At 57.4% G+C, this 14,571-nt stretch overlaps 3 protein-coding genes across 6 annotated transcripts in view; all 3 read right to left on the bottom strand.

Annotated features, from left to right (window-relative positions):
* The window catches only part of PFKFB4 (6-phosphofructo-2-kinase/fructose-2,6-biphosphatase 4), a 38,515-nt gene extending 32,197 nt beyond the window's left edge, over positions 1-6,318 (bottom strand). For 2 of the 4 annotated variants that reach the window (XM_030867000.2, XM_030867001.2), the window contains exon 1: positions 2,386-2,554. In XM_030867000.2, the coding sequence (XP_030722860.1) occupies positions 2,386-2,482 (97 nt within the window). In that variant the 5' untranslated portion in view covers positions 2,483-2,554. Of the gene's footprint in view, positions 1-2,385; positions 2,555-6,190 lie in introns of those variants that run through there. The other 2 variants (XM_030866996.2, XM_030866997.2) reach the window with 2 other exon arrangements.
* A 1,454-nt stretch (positions 6,319-7,772) lies between these two features.
* On the bottom strand, positions 7,773-8,111 carry UCN2 (urocortin 2). The gene has a single exon (XM_030867002.2). The coding sequence runs from the start codon at positions 8,109-8,111 to the stop codon at positions 7,773-7,775; it is 339 nt and encodes a 112-aa protein (XP_030722862.1).
* A 1,227-nt stretch (positions 8,112-9,338) lies between these two features.
* The window catches only part of COL7A1 (collagen type VII alpha 1 chain), a 32,905-nt gene continuing 27,672 nt past the window's right edge, over positions 9,339-14,571 (bottom strand). The window contains exons 105-119 of the mRNA XM_060307479.1: positions 14,452-14,487; positions 14,081-14,161; positions 13,778-13,831; positions 13,636-13,689; positions 13,499-13,561; positions 12,425-12,487; positions 12,204-12,320; positions 11,942-12,019; positions 11,791-11,844; positions 11,572-11,620; positions 10,858-10,890; positions 10,623-10,709; positions 10,306-10,395; positions 10,020-10,223; positions 9,339-9,709 (exon numbers count right to left, since the gene is read on the bottom strand). Of these exons, the coding sequence (XP_060163462.1) occupies positions 9,684-9,709; positions 10,020-10,223; positions 10,306-10,395; positions 10,623-10,709; positions 10,858-10,890; positions 11,572-11,620; positions 11,791-11,844; positions 11,942-12,019; positions 12,204-12,320; positions 12,425-12,487; positions 13,499-13,561; positions 13,636-13,689; positions 13,778-13,831; positions 14,081-14,161; positions 14,452-14,487 (1,089 nt within the window). The 3' untranslated portion in view covers positions 9,339-9,683. The remainder of the gene's footprint in view (positions 9,710-10,019; positions 10,224-10,305; positions 10,396-10,622; positions 10,710-10,857; positions 10,891-11,571; positions 11,621-11,790; positions 11,845-11,941; positions 12,020-12,203; positions 12,321-12,424; positions 12,488-13,498; positions 13,562-13,635; positions 13,690-13,777; positions 13,832-14,080; positions 14,162-14,451; positions 14,488-14,571) is intronic.

Below are 14,571 nucleotides of genomic sequence, written 5' to 3'. Positions count from 1 at the left end.
TCAAGTCAACTTCCACCCACCTTGACCCTCAGGTTCCCACCTGTCCTTGTGGTCCTCCAATCTAGTTAGAAGCCCACTATGCAAAGGGTAAGATGCTGCATGAATACGGGCTTGGGACCGGAGGTGCTGGTTCCCTGTTCATTCCCTGCTTACTCCCTCCTTGCTGTGAACTGTGAGACCCTAGCCTGGGGTCCAAACCCCCACAAATTTGCAGGTCTCATCTTTAGCCTCTTGGGTGCTACCTCCTCCTCCAGGAAGCCCTCCTGTGCCAGGCCAGCTCACAGTCCCACCCACTGCAACACCCTGAGGCAGTGCCATGGCACGAGCCCCTCTGCTCAGGCCAGGGCCACATTTTAGTTGCATACCTGGAGCTTGGAGAAACACAGGCCTGCCCCAGGGGCAGTTAGACCTGGGCAAGTACCCTGCCATTGGGCCTCAACTCCTTTGCCACCTGAAAGGGGGTTGGCTTGGAGCTTCAATCCCTGACTTTGAGGTATGGACAAGCAAAGAAACAACAGTGATGATAAATTACAAAATTACCTGCTACCATTTATCAAGCACTTATCAAGAGGCTCACAGGACTTCCCTGGTGCCGATGCAGGGGACATGGGTTCGAGCCCTGGGCCAGGAAGATCCCACATGCCATGGAGCAACTAAGCCCGTGAGCCGCAACTACTGAGCCTGCGTGCTGCAACTACTGAAGACCGCATGCCCAGAGCCTGTGCTCCACAACAAGAGAAGCCACCGCAATGAGAAGCCCGTGCACCGCAACAAAGAGTAAACCCCGCTCGCCGCAACTAGAGAAAGCCCGCGAGCAGCAACAAAGACCCAATGCTGCCATAAATAAATAAATATAAAAATAAATATATATATATATATATATATATAAACTTTAAAAAAAAGAGGCTCACAGCAGCTTCATAGTGCAAGGATGATGACTGTCTCAGTCTCACAGATAAGGAACCTGAGACCTAGAGGGTCAGCTCTTTGCCCAAGGTCACCCAGCTAAGCCACGACGCAGCTTGAGTGCTCCTGCCTCCAAAGTCCATGTTCTCACTCGTTCTCCTTTATGTAACAACGGAGGCCACCCCCTAGTTAGAACAATACAGCCCTAACACGGACTGACTAGAAGCACAAGAGAAAGGGGCCTAGTCCTCCACACCTCCAGAAGTCTAGAAGGAAAACTGGCTAGGGTGTAGCCATAGTCCCTTAGGACTGAATACTGACTGGAAAGCCATGGCCCCAGGGCTAAAAGCAGGTTCACAGTTTCAGCAGCCCACCAGGACCTACATTATGGTCAGAGTAACGACCCACCAGAATGTCTGGTCAAAGCCACGGCCACCCCTACCAGGTTCCACAGTGTGCTAAGAGATGCACACACTCCTCACCTAGGACTCACACCCTTGGTCAAAGCCAAGGCCCCCAGGATACCCTCAAAGCAAGACAAGCACCAAGCACTCTCTCCTCTCCTATCATGCCCAAGCAGAGGTCAGGAGTGCAGGGAGACCCCAGCACATAACACAGTCTCCTGACCTCCATTTCCAAATCTGTATCAGAAGCTGGACTAGATGTTCTCTGAGGACCTTGCCAACTTGCAAATTTATTACAACATTTCAGTTACTCCTAAAATAAATCTTTGTTTTTCTTGGTAATAAAAAAGTTGCAGACTCATTTAAGGACAAGCAGAAAATCAATGAAGTGGGTTTAACACCTAGGACCACAGGAAAAGTAATCCCCTTAACGATTCCTTGAATTTCAGCATATGTTCTAGATGTTTCCACCCTCTAGTTTTACCAGTCACCCACAATCCCACCTGGATGCTTACACACCCATGGACACAAAGACAGGCCCATATAACAAAGTGGTCTCACTGTCTCTATCCTGAACACATGTGCACTTCCCTGAAATTCCTCCCAAAACTCGATTTCAGGCCCAGAGATGGGCCTTCCTCCCCGCCTTGGGCCTTTGAAAGTTCTCGGCTCAGAGAGACCAAGCGAATCTCCTAGGGCCAACACAGCTCAGACCCCGGCCTGACCACCCGGCCCACGCTCTCTGGCCAGCTGAGAGGGCAGGACCGAGGCTCCAAGTCCTCCCCTGACCTGAGGCGGTGGGGACAGAGTGGTGTGGGAAGGGTCCTAAGCCCTCCCCTAGGTGATGGCGGCCAGAACTAGCTCCCGCTGAGCCGAGACGTCGCAACACACCTGTCCCCGCCTCCCGCTCTGCCACACCTGTCCCAGGCCTCCCACCTGTTCCTGTTCCCCTCCCACCAGTCACGGCTGCCTCACCTGTCCCCGGTTCCCCACCTGTTCCCGGTTCCCTCTCCACGTAAGACCAATACCCATGCCCATGCACCGCCCTCCCCCTTCCCCGCGGACCCCGCCTCACCACCGCGCTGGCAGGCGTGCAGAGCAGGCCGCCCATTGCTGTACGGCATCCAGATCTTCTTCAGGGGGTTCTGGGTCAGTTCCCGTGGGGACGCCATCCTGGGGCTAGGATGAGTCGAACTGCGCTGCTTCCAACCCAGAGGCCGGCCACCTCGGGCCACTCGATGCCCCGCCCCCCAGCTCTACCCCTCAGCCCCGCCCCTCCTGCAGCCGCGTTGACGCCCTTCCAACTCCCCGCAGGCCCCGCCCCGGAACGAGTAGGCTCCACCCCAACTGAAGAGCGCCTGGCCTCCTACCACGCATGCTCAGCTCGCCTACTAGCGCGTTTTGGACCAAGCCGGCCCGCCCTGCATGCCAGGATAGGGGACGCGCATGCCCAGCTCCCCAGTTTCCAGGCTTGGATGGTGCAGGCCCCGCCCTGGATGCCGGGGCCCAGCACACCTAACGCGACCCTGATGACTTGCATAGACCTCACCCACGGCTTCGCCCTGGGCGTGCCAGGCTTGCCCCCAGGACACCCGAGGTCCCGCTTCCCGCTCTGCGTGACCTCAGGGCCCCCAGGAGGAGGGGTTTGCATGCGTTGGAGTAGGCCTGCGTGACGCGCAGAGCTTAGTTGGTCAGGACCAGCCTGGCGGCCTCTGCGTAACTCTCATCACTGGCCCGGTTGTCAACTCCGCCGCGCCCCACCGGCCTTGTGTCCCGACCCTCTCTTCTGCTCCGAGTCCCAGGACTCTCCACTGCCCACAGGAGCAACCTAACCAACGACGCTGAAAAAGCTCCTTTATCTCATGGACAGGGACAGAGGACAAATCTCAAAATTAATCGTGTTTCTCTCTTTGCCTTAGCTGCTGGGGAGCTCGGGCTAAACCCCAGCCCACCTGGAGCACGTGAGCGGCACCTAGTAACCAAGGTCCCTGGGGACTCACCAAACCCTGACAGTATCTTACTTCTCCTTCCAGGATTTCATTTTTACCAATTAAATTTTAAATCATAAGTTTACACATTTTTTTCTTTAATGAGCCTCTGCTTCTTCATCAGGAAAATGGAATACACACTGTCATGGATCTTACAAGATTCTGGTATGCGTTAAAAGTGTCAGTGTCTGAGAAATCCATTCTAAAGCACATTAATGTTATCATTTATTATATTATTTCTCTTCCTCCTGTCTCTAAAAATGCAGTGGAGGCAAGGGGCAAAGGAGAGAGCCTGAGTTCGGGAACACTTGGTCTACCTCCTCTCTGTCTCCTCAGCCCAGCCTCTTAAGCTTTGTACACTTTCTGCCCTCTACCTTAGCTGACACTGCTCGAGTCTGGGTCACACTGCCCTCTAGCGATGTCCTCCACCACATCCCCTGGCAGGATCACTGCATCCCCAAGTTCTCTCTGCTTAATGTGTGCCCAGCCAGGATCCAGGGGCTGGGGCATGGAGAAAAGTCTCCACCCAGTGTTCCACAGGGGCAGCACCCCTCCCTCTGCCCTCCTTGTCACACCCCTGCCTTGAGTCAGTCCTCCAAGTCACAGCCCAGCCCTTCAGAGCCTGGCAAGGACCCTTAAGATGACTGATACAGATGTCTTGCCCACTTCACAGGAAATGAAGGTTAAGGAGGTCCACGTGCTAGAAGCCCACGCAGACCTTCCCTGGAAGCAGCTCAAGCTGCCTCCCCAGGAAATACCCTGCCTCAGACAGAGTCGACCACTTCCTCCTTCTTCAGCCTCCCTCTTCAGTGTCCACCGTCCACCTCCTTCCCCACCTCATGCCCAGCAGCTGGCACACCCACAGGCAGCTCCTGATGAGCAGGATGCCCCTAGCGACCTTCCACCCACTTCCTACTTCTCCAAAGCCACTCATTCTGTTCCTGACGAGTCAGCCCTCCTGTCTGTCTCCTGGCCACTACCAAGGCCATCCTGGGGCCACCCTAGCCTCAGAGACCTTGTCACCACATACCCACACCCTGTCCAACCCCCAGCAGTCATTGCAAAGTCTACCTCATCTAACATCCACAGACACCCTGCACCTTCTCAGGCCTGCCATTCTCCTCTCCAACCCTCTTGGAATGTTAGTCAAAGGCTGGGGGTAGGGGACAGCCAGGGCAGGGCAGGAGGCCAGGGCCATGTCTGGGAAGCCATCCTCACCTCCAGAAGTCTGAGTCTGGCTTCCCAGGAAAATCAGTGGTTCTGTACCTCCCACTCTTCCCGTCTGACCCTGGGCTGACCCAGACATACCTTCCCAAGTCCCTATATCCAGTGTGAGGCCACATGTCAACAGCAGGAGGAGCCTGGAGCCCCTCCCCAAAGGCCAGGGTCTACGTCTGCTCTGAGGATACTCCCCTCCCATGGCCCCATTTCTCAGGTAGGAAACTGAGGAAGAGGAGAAGGGCCCAGCATCACAGAACCGCCAGCCCACAGTGCAGGATGGACTCAGCTCAGCTCCCAGCCCTTCAGAACCTCACCTCCCACACCTTGTACTATAACCACACATCCCACCTCCACACTTGCACTCTTGCATGTTCCCTCCATTGAAATGCTCTCCTGACTTTCTGCTCCCTCAGCGCCAATACGTCCAATAGAATAACTGGCCCTCATGGCTTTCCCTCCTTGGGGCCATCCCAGAGTGAGCCAGCTCTCCTGGCCCAAGGGTGGGAGGTGTGCTAGGATGTCAGTGTGCACTTGTGTGTGAACACATCCTGCTCAGCTTTTCCTCGCCGTGAACCTGCCTGGCCTGGCTCCTGTGGTGCCCTCTGCACTGACCACTGGACCTCCTCCCAGTGTCCCAGACTACAAGCTGTGGGGTGTCCTCAGTCTTCAGTCCTCAATGCTCAAACTCTTCCCAGTCCACGTATCTGCTGGCCAGACCTGGCCAAACCGACAGCCACCCTTTGCAGCATACGGGCCCAGGGACCTCAGTGCATCCCACACAGACCCACACACCACTGCACGAAAGCATGGTGTGCACACAGCCACTGGAGCACACACACTAACAGGCCCTGCACCCAGGCTGGTGCAGAGACAGGCCAGCTGCGGTGAGGCCTGCTGCTCTCTGCTGTCTTCCTTCCCCTTTATTCCCTCCTCCTCTCCCCTCTGCTGTCACTGGGAGGTTGGGGAGTTCCTAGGAGTTCCAGCTTCCTCTGGCCATTTCTAGCCAAGGATCATCCTGTGTCTCCCTGGGTCCAGAGCTCACACAGGGTGTGAGGTTCCAACTTGGGGGTAGAGAGCCATGTAACCAAGCAGCCCGTGAACCCTGGCCTGCACTTGCTGATTCCAGCCTGGCACAGGGCACACAGTAGGTGCTCAAAGTGACTCAGGACCAGCCAGAGCACACAGTAAGGTTCTCAGAGAGGTTCCTGGCTGGGACAGAGCACACAGTAGGTGCTTAGAGCAGCTCAGGACCGGCACAAGGCACACAGTCGTTGCCCTAGAAATGCTGGTTTAAGGGCTAAAGTAACATCACATGAAAAACTTCCCAAATGAGCCTCTGGATATGACCCCTGAGGGGGGACCTGGATAAACATGACCCCTTGGAGGCCACCAAAGGGCAGAGCAGGAGGCCCCCTGGGAAGTTCCAGCTGACTGTCCCTCCCCCTGGGCTGGAGGAAGAAGCTATTTATAGTTCCCCCTTGGCCCAGCTCCTTCTCCCCGGCAAGACGCCAGTGTTCCCCCTCCTCCATGCCACTGACAGACTGATGCCCCTAAGAGCACCCCTATTCCTGGAGAGACCCCCAACACTCTCACACCCTTTCTAGCACCACCTCCACTTTGCCCAGGTCTTTTCCCAATCCCCCCACCCTGTCCACCCTGCCCCGTGCCTACCCTGCCTGCTGCTCCCTGACCAGGGGTCCGTCAAGAAGCTGCCTCCTTCCTTGCCTCTGTTCATCCTGCAACCAAACTGGCCTGGGCCACCGCCCCCTGCAGCTCGGAGTCGGGCAGCCCCGCCCTCCAGGCTCCGGAGAGAGCCCAGCAGGCCGGGTGGCCCCGCCTCTCCAGCCCCGCCTTGGGCCCGCCCCCCAGGGCTGCTGACAACTGTGAGATCTCCGTCAGTGACCCCGGCCGTGGGCAGCCACACTTCCGACAGTGCTATCTCTTTCTCCAGCCCTCGTCTCCAGCTGGAGTTGTCTACACTACCCAGAATACCTGCCTCATCTGCAGGCAAGCCTGACCACACTCTCCAGAAGGTCAGTCCCATCCCAGCACAGCAATGGAGTTGGGGTTATGAGATTAGGCAAAATACACGCCCTGCACACCAAGGGACAGTGAAAGGGGCGGGAGGAGTGGGGAAAGGAGCAGCGTAGCCAGCTATGACTCCGCCCTCGTGTGTCACTGCCTGGGTGCACACGACTGTGTGATTCTTGTCTATCCCATTCTCCGGTCACTACATGTATTGAGCGCTTTCTGCGTGCCAGAACCGTCATGTACATTACATCACTCAGTGCTCACAAGAAGCTTGGTGGCATCACTCTGCTTTACAGAGGAGAAAACAGGCTGGGAAAGGTGAGGAGTTTTGCTCAAGACAATTCGATGAAGGAGGGGCAGTTGGGCCAGAGCCCCAGCAGCCTGAGCTCCCTCTCCCCTGAGCCATGTGTATCCAAGGGCAGAGGCTGGGTATGCAGGGGTGTGGGTAAGACAGTGCCTGGCTATGTGTTGAGCGTGCTTCATGTAGGTTTGGGGGACAAGCTCCTGTTCCTCCCAGCTCCCTCATATGGCCTCACCTTGCTCACATGTACTCACAGCTGTTAGATACACAGAGATGCAGCCACACATGCGTGCACACCCCCCCCCACACACACACACACAGGACAAGGCTGCCACAGCCACAGACCTCCCACGTACGACCATCTCACTCTGCCTAGAGATGCCCCTGATAGCCCCATCCATCTGGGGTGGGTGCTGTCTCATGCATGTGACCCTCCGCCAACATTTCTCTGTGTGGTGACCTGTGGGAGGACAGGGCAGACCTGTGGGTCTGGTCTTAGGTGGGCTGGTCTCCGATGCAGTGATGGTCTCTTGTGTTGAGGTGCCTGAAAGTGGCCTTACAGTGACCACGTGTGATGGTGTCCAGATGCTCTGTGACTGGACACAAGTGGGACCCAGACATGATAAGACTCCATGCGGTAGTGACCTTCAATGGTAGTGTCCAAGCTGTCCAGACACACTGTAAGCCTGTGGGGCTCCTAGGAGTGGCAAGACTCCACTTGGCACCCTGACACAGCAACATCCAGGCTGTCCAGACACACTGTGACTCTGTGAGGCACTCTGATATGACACCACATGGCAGTGACCCACGTGGCGGAGTCCTGATGCACCGTGCCCAGATGTAGCACCGTCCAGCTCTGCCGCTGCCTTGCAGGTCTCCCCATCCACACTGGCTCCATCATTGTGATCCCCTCCCTCAGGCTCAGCGGCAGCCAACATGGGCCAGGATGTGGGTATTGGCAGCAGCTTGCTCCCTCACTGCCCTGGCCCGGGCCTGCTCCAGTAAGATCCGCAGGAGGCCAAGGGGGACATCCAGCGAGAGGGTGATGCGGGGGCCAGGGTGGGGGCCAGGGCCGGGGCGGCCCCAAGCAGTGGAGGGGCCTGTGGTGCTGGCTGAAAGCCTCTCCGAGGTCACAGGGCGGGGAGTGGCCTGGGGAAAGTTCTGAGGGAGAAGCTGGAAGCCTGGGATAGAGGTTGCTGGGACAAGCAGAGTCCTGCCCAATGTCAGGACCATCAGCACCAGCAGAGCCCACCTGGTCATCGTGTGGTCAGGCTGCGAGGAGAAAACAGGTTCAGGGCAGGGGCCCTGGTCAGCTATGGCCCATAGACAGAGACAGATGGGGAAAGCAGAGAGACAGAGAGCGGCCAGGCCAGGGACAGAGAGAGACAGAAACAGATGAAGGAACAAGAAGAGAGCCAGAGTGAGACAGAGATAACAGACAGAGCCAGGCAGAGAAGGGGTCAGAGGGACAGAAAGAGTGAGAAAGAAAGTGAGAGAGACAGAGATAGACAAAGTGATGGAGAAACCCAGAGACAGAGAGCCACAGGTACATCTAGATATGGATATATTTTATAGAGAGAGAGATGGGGGGGAGGGAGGAAGAACAAGAAGAAGAAGAAAGGGAGGGAGGGAGGAGAGAGGGAGAGGGAGAAAGAGATGGAAGTGAATGAAAGGGAGGCGGAGCAAATGGAGAGTGGAAGAAAAAAGAGACAGAGGGCTTCCCTGGTGGCGCAGTGGTTGAGAGTCTGCCTGCCGATGCAGGGGACACGGGTTCATGCCCCGGTCTGGGAAGATCCCATGTGCCGCGGAGCGGCTGGGCCCATGAGCCATGGCCGCTGAGCCTGTGCGTCCGGAGCCTGTGCTCTGCAATGGGAGAGGCCACAACAGTGAGAGGCCCACGTACCGCAAAAAACAAACAAACAAACAAAAAGAGACAGAAACTGCCCCAGAGACAGTGTGATGGAAATAAGGATGCAAAGAGAGAGAAACACAGAGGGACCAAAGGGGAGCCTGAGGTCTGAGCGAGAAAGCTTGTAGTAGATCCAGGGCAAAGAAAGGCAGGAATGGGGGTCCTTGAGGCAGAGAAGCAGCCAGAGATCCCAGGGCGCCTCAGGTTCAGAGACCTCCACTGACCCAAATCCCAGATCCATTCAACCCCAAAGGCCCTGCCCACCCACCTTGACCCCAGTCCTACCAGTAGCAGTCTCCTCTAGGGTTAGCTAGGGCCAGGCAGTGCTGTGCTGTGGTCTGCCTCTCTGCCCTCTTCAGGGCCCATTTATCTCCCTCAGCCCCTGGGCTGACAGCTGGGCCCTGTCTCCTGGCTTGAGGCAGCCCCCCACCTATGATTCATTCCCTCCTGGGGAGCAGTGAGGACATATCCTCGGCCCCTACCCTGTCTTCTTTCTGGGGACAAGTTGGAGACTGAGGGTCACAGGACAGTGACCACGGCTGGACAGTGGTACTGCCCCCCTGACACCCACACCTCCCCAAACAGTCACAACAGGGGCCTTTAAACAGCAGCTTTAATGCCCCCCAGAATCAGCACCATGTCATCACAGGCTTGGGCCAAGCGGCAGGTCAGATGCGGTCAGATTCAGTCACATCCGCTCACTGCCCACAGCCATCCCCACACTGAGTCATCTGCCGGGGAGGCAGGAGCCACAATGGGGGTTTATCCACAGGGGGGAAGGCTAGACCCATGGAACAAGTCACTGAAATTAACGGACACGCTCATGCACGCTCACGTGCACGCAGGCCTCTAGCACCAAGGGGAGGGACAGCAGGGTCCAGCTGAGACACCGACTCCTCCAGGGGAGGCTGAACTTCAGCTCATCATCTGCCTAAGCTCCCGGCAGCACCTGGGTGGGGCAGGTTGGGTTCAGCCATCTGACCTTACCCATCCCATCAGCCACAGAGAATGGGGAAGATGGGGGCATAGGGTGTGGAGGCTCTCCTGCAGAGAGGGATGCTCACTCAGGTCTTTAAGGGAGGGAGCACTGAGGGGGGCCATGCTGGGGACTCCACATAGAGCTGGGGTTCTCTACTCAGCTCTTTGGTCTGGGGGGGGGTCTGTCCCAGGTCCCCCAGTCTGAGGGGGCTTCTGACCCAGGACCCTGACCCGGACATGATCTGGGTAGGCCCCTAATGGGATGGGAGGTACGCCCATACCTGTCCCCTGGCTCTGAGCCACCCGGGGTGGGCAGCGGTGCTCACAGGCCTCACGGGTCCCAAAACGGTTGGCATTCCCTCCACAGCCACCATAGACAAAGGGGTGACAGGCCTCCGCACCACCTGCCACAGCCCGATGATACCAGCGCAGGGTGTAGGCAGTACAGGAGCCCTCGTCCAGTGGAAGCGAGCAGGGGTCCGGGGCTGATGGAGGTCAGAGAGGTCAGCAGGGATGGGCTCTGTCTGCCCCTCCCCAAATCCCTCTGGGCCCAGCCCCCTTTCTCACCATCGCCATCCCAAGGAGCCTCAGGGTCCTGGTATTCCTCCACGGAATACTCAGAGTATTCGTACTCATCATCCTCAGGGGGCACCTGGCCTGCACACATGGTGGGGTGTGCTGTGAGCAGGGCCCCAGTAGGGCCGGGTTCATGCTGCCCAACCCTGGCCCTTGGATGGGGTGGGCAGCACTGGTCTCCCACGTGTACACAAGAGTGTTCCCTGAATGTGGACCCTACACACGTGGCGTGGGACCTGCACACGTGAGCAGCCCCGTGTGTGTCTGTTCTCCCACCCGACACGCCCCACGGTTCCAGCCGTCCTCACCTTCCTCCTCTGCATGGGAGACGCGGAGAATGGGCACGGCGTGGAGCTGGGGGCCAGCGGTGTCTGCAGCGTAACTAGGGAGGGGTCCTAGAGCCAGAAGCAGGGGCACAGGGCTCTGGAGTCAGCATGGTGGCCACCCCAGCCAAGCCCCTGCTGCGAGGACCCAAGTGATGGGCACAGCAGGGCCTGGGGTGAGGAAAGTTCCGGGAGCAGAAAATACCAGAAAACTACTCACGTGATCCAGATGTGATAAACTGGCCCTGGCAGGCTGGAGGGGGCAGAGAGGGGGCAGGGAGAGAGACAATAACAGAGCAGGAGACAAAGATGGAAAGAGGCAGGGAGAGAGACGCACACGGGGGCAGAGACATACAGAGAGGGACAGCAGGAGAGAGTGACAGACAGGAGAGAGAGGAAGGGAAGCAGATGCAGAGAGAGAGAAAGAGAAAGAAAGGAAGGGGAGAAGCAAACAGAGGGCGAGAGTGAAGTTGGGAACAGGCCAACAAAGGGCAAGAGAGAGAGGGAGAGACAGCCAGGCAGGAGCCGCAGGCATGGAGACAGAGGGAAAGCAGCCACAGAGAGAGGCGGAAGGAGACCAGCTTCACTCTCTGATGCCCCCCAGGGCCACCAGAGCCCTCCACCCACACCCTGGCTCCACGTCAGGTCCTGAGGAACTGGCTCTGCTCACACCTCCACCCCCCTCCACACGCCACCATCCTGGGCACCCAGGAACACTACAAGTCCCTCCACCTCTGCCTGGGTCTCCATTTGGGGAAGTCCTGTCAGCATGTCTGTCCTGAAACACCTGTGTGCTTTTTGTATCCATCTGTCTCCACCCATCTCCTTGACTGCTTGCCCCTTGGAAGTTCTGGGGATGCTGCCTGCCCCTGTCTAGGGGTACAGGGATGGAGTGGAGTGGTACCCAAGAGACTGTGGGCTGAGCCCCACTCACCGCAATGCTGAATCATCTCCTGACGCACAAGGCCCCGAATGTCATCCTCCTAGGAGCCCAAGACCACAAGGGTCATGAAGAACCAATGGATCACAGAAGGACAAAGGGTACATGATGCAGGGATCATGGAGGGACAGCGCTGAGTCAGGGTCCAGGGTCCAGGGGGTCGGGGGTTGGGTGCAGGAGGCAGAGCCCACAACCCCCATACCCCACACTCACTGTCAGTGCAGCTTCTCCCTTCTCGCCGCGGGGCCCCACAGGTCCTGGCCGCCCCTATGTGCAATGGATAGGACCAGGCTGTGACCTCTGATCTCACGGACACCAGAGGTCACCCCAACCTTTGACCCCAAGCCTAGGAATCCCCACTCACCTGCTCCCCTCTCTCTCCTGGGGTTCCAGGGACCCCAGGGGCCCCCACCACACTCTCTCCAGGGGGACCTCGTTCACCCTGTCAGACAGGACCAAGTAAGCAGGGTCAGAGGCAGTGGGGGTCAGAAGTAGGACAAATTGGGGTCATAAGTTCAGAGGTTGGGGCAAAGATATTGGGGTAATGGGTTGCAGAGCTAGAGGTCAATGAGGTGTGAAGGGTCAGTGAGGCTCAGGGGTCTGGAATCAGAGTCAGGGCCCCTCACCTTCTGGCCCTGAAGTCCTTCGGGGCCTTTGGGACCAATACTGCCAGGTGGTCCGGGGGGACCACTAGAGCCATCACTGCCCCTGGGACCTGGGAAGCCCCCAATTCCTGGAGGCCCCTGAGGAGAGATAGGTCAGGGTCAGTGATGAGAGCTTCCAAAGATGGACCCACTTCCAGAGAGTACAATCTCCTCAATTCACCGTGACCTTAGCCTCAACTTACCCGCTCCCCTTTCTCGCCCTGGTCACCCTTGGGTCCTGGCTGCCCATCAAAACCGCGGTCACCCTGGGAACAGAAAGAAGCATGAGAGTCCCTCTGCCTTGGCCTACCTCAGCTCAACCCCCATAAGCCCCCAGGCCCAATGGCCATAACCTCAAGTACCTGTGGCCCTACCAGTCGAAGACCCTCAATCTGCCATGATCCCCATGACCCTGACCCCCCTGTGATGCCCCTTGCCCTGACTCCACCTTTTTCCCCTACACTGACACTCCAGCCTCCCCACTGACCTCCACCCACCGTAACCCCTTAGCCCTGAGGCATGTGCTGCTCCACCTCCCATCCCTTAATCCTAAATGTGCATTGTGGGGACTTCCTTGGCAGTCCAGTGGTTAAGACTCCACGCTTCGGAATTTCCCTGGTGGTCCAGTGGTAAAGGATCCGCCTCATGATGCAGGGGACGTGGGTTTGATCCCTGGTCAGGGAACTAAGATCCCACATGCTGCGGGGCAACTAAGCCCATGCGCCACAACTACTGAGCTTGCGCGCCTCAACTAGAGAGACTGCGTGCCACAAACTACAGAGCCCACGCGCCCTGGAGCCTGCGTGCCACACTAGAGAAGAGAAAACCCGCATGACACAGCTAGAGAGAAGCCCGTGCGCCGCAACGAAGAGCCTGCACACTGCAACGAAAGATCCCGCGTGCCTCAATGAAGATCCCACGTGCCGCAACTAAGACCCGACGCAGCCAAAGAGAAATAAAAATAAAATAAAGAAGTAATAAATCAATCTTAAAAAAAAAAAAAAGACTCTGCGCTGCCACTGAGGGGGCACGGATTCAATCCTTGGTCGGGGAACTAAGATCCCGCATGCCACACAGTGCGGCCAAAGAAAAAATAAAAAAGCACATTGTGACCCCAACCCACCCTGAAACCTTAAGACCAGCCCCACTCCACCCCCCAATGTCCCAACCTTTCACGACCCAAAACCTTCCTTGACCCAAAACCTACACGACCCAACCATGCCCTTCCCTGCCCAATCCTAAACCCCCAATGTCCACTGTTGAGAGAGACCCCATACCTTGGGACCGATCAGGCCCTCCTTCCCAGGGGCCCCTGACTGGCCTGGAACACCCGGCTCCCCCTGGACAAGAGAAGACATTAGCTAGGCCCTGGCCCACCCATCCACTCCTCATTCTGGGGGTGCCCCACTCTCACCAACTCTCCTTTGCGTCCTGCCAGCCCTGGGCGGCCCGGGGGACCAGCTTCTCCCTGCAGGGATCAGGTGGAGGGATCAGCCTTAGGCCCCAGGCCTCACAGCCCCCCACATCCCCACACATATGCCCCATCACCCCTGTACCTTATCTCCCTTCTCTCCATCAAGGCCACAGGCTCCCTTAACCCCCTGTTCGCCCTGCGGGAGAAAAGAAGTGAAAAATGACTTCCAGATACCTCACCCTGTAACCCCTTGACACTGAAACTACTCTCCAAACTGGCCTTAGATACTCCAACCTCTGACCTTCCAACCTCTAACCTAACACCTCACCTTCAACCCCAGATACCCCCACATCTGACCCCAAATACCTGATCTCTGACCCCAGATACCTCACCCTCCAACATCAGGTCCTCCTGATTAGGGGGAAAAAAGCAGTCCCCTTCTCACCTTGAGGCCCCGGGGACCCATGAAGCCAACATCTCCTTTGTCTCCTCGGACACCAGGGGCTCCGTCTTTTCCTCGGGATCCCTGGGGGGAAAGGGGTCAATGTGAGGCCAGGGGAGGTCAGTGAGGGATCAAAGGGAATCACTTTGGATGTAATGGACAAGGAACACCATAGGGGTGAGAATCATCATTAGGGGCCAGAGCCACTGGAAGGGCAGGGTTTTCCATGGGGATGAGGGTCACCATGGGCAGGGGTCACTGTGTGGGTGGAACCATCATGGGGGCTACTGTGAAGGTAGGGGTCCCTGGACAACATGAGAGTACTGGTTCACTGTAAGGTCAAAGGCCACTACATGGGCGTGGGGGCATCTTACCGGCTCACCAGGGATCCCTGCAGCACCAGGCTCACCCTGTGGGAAACACAGATGGGGGAGGGCAGCCCTTCAGTGTGACTGTCCCCTATACTGGCCTGTCTGCTGCACATGCAGCCACTC

The sequence above is a fragment of the Globicephala melas genome, chromosome 11, assembly GCF_963455315.2.
Source record: "Globicephala melas chromosome 11, mGloMel1.2, whole genome shotgun sequence".
NCBI classification, from domain to species: Eukaryota; Metazoa; Chordata; class Mammalia; order Artiodactyla; family Delphinidae; genus Globicephala; species Globicephala melas.
The sequence above is the reverse complement of the archived record's forward strand: the minus strand, read 5'-3'. Positions and strand labels throughout refer to the sequence as shown.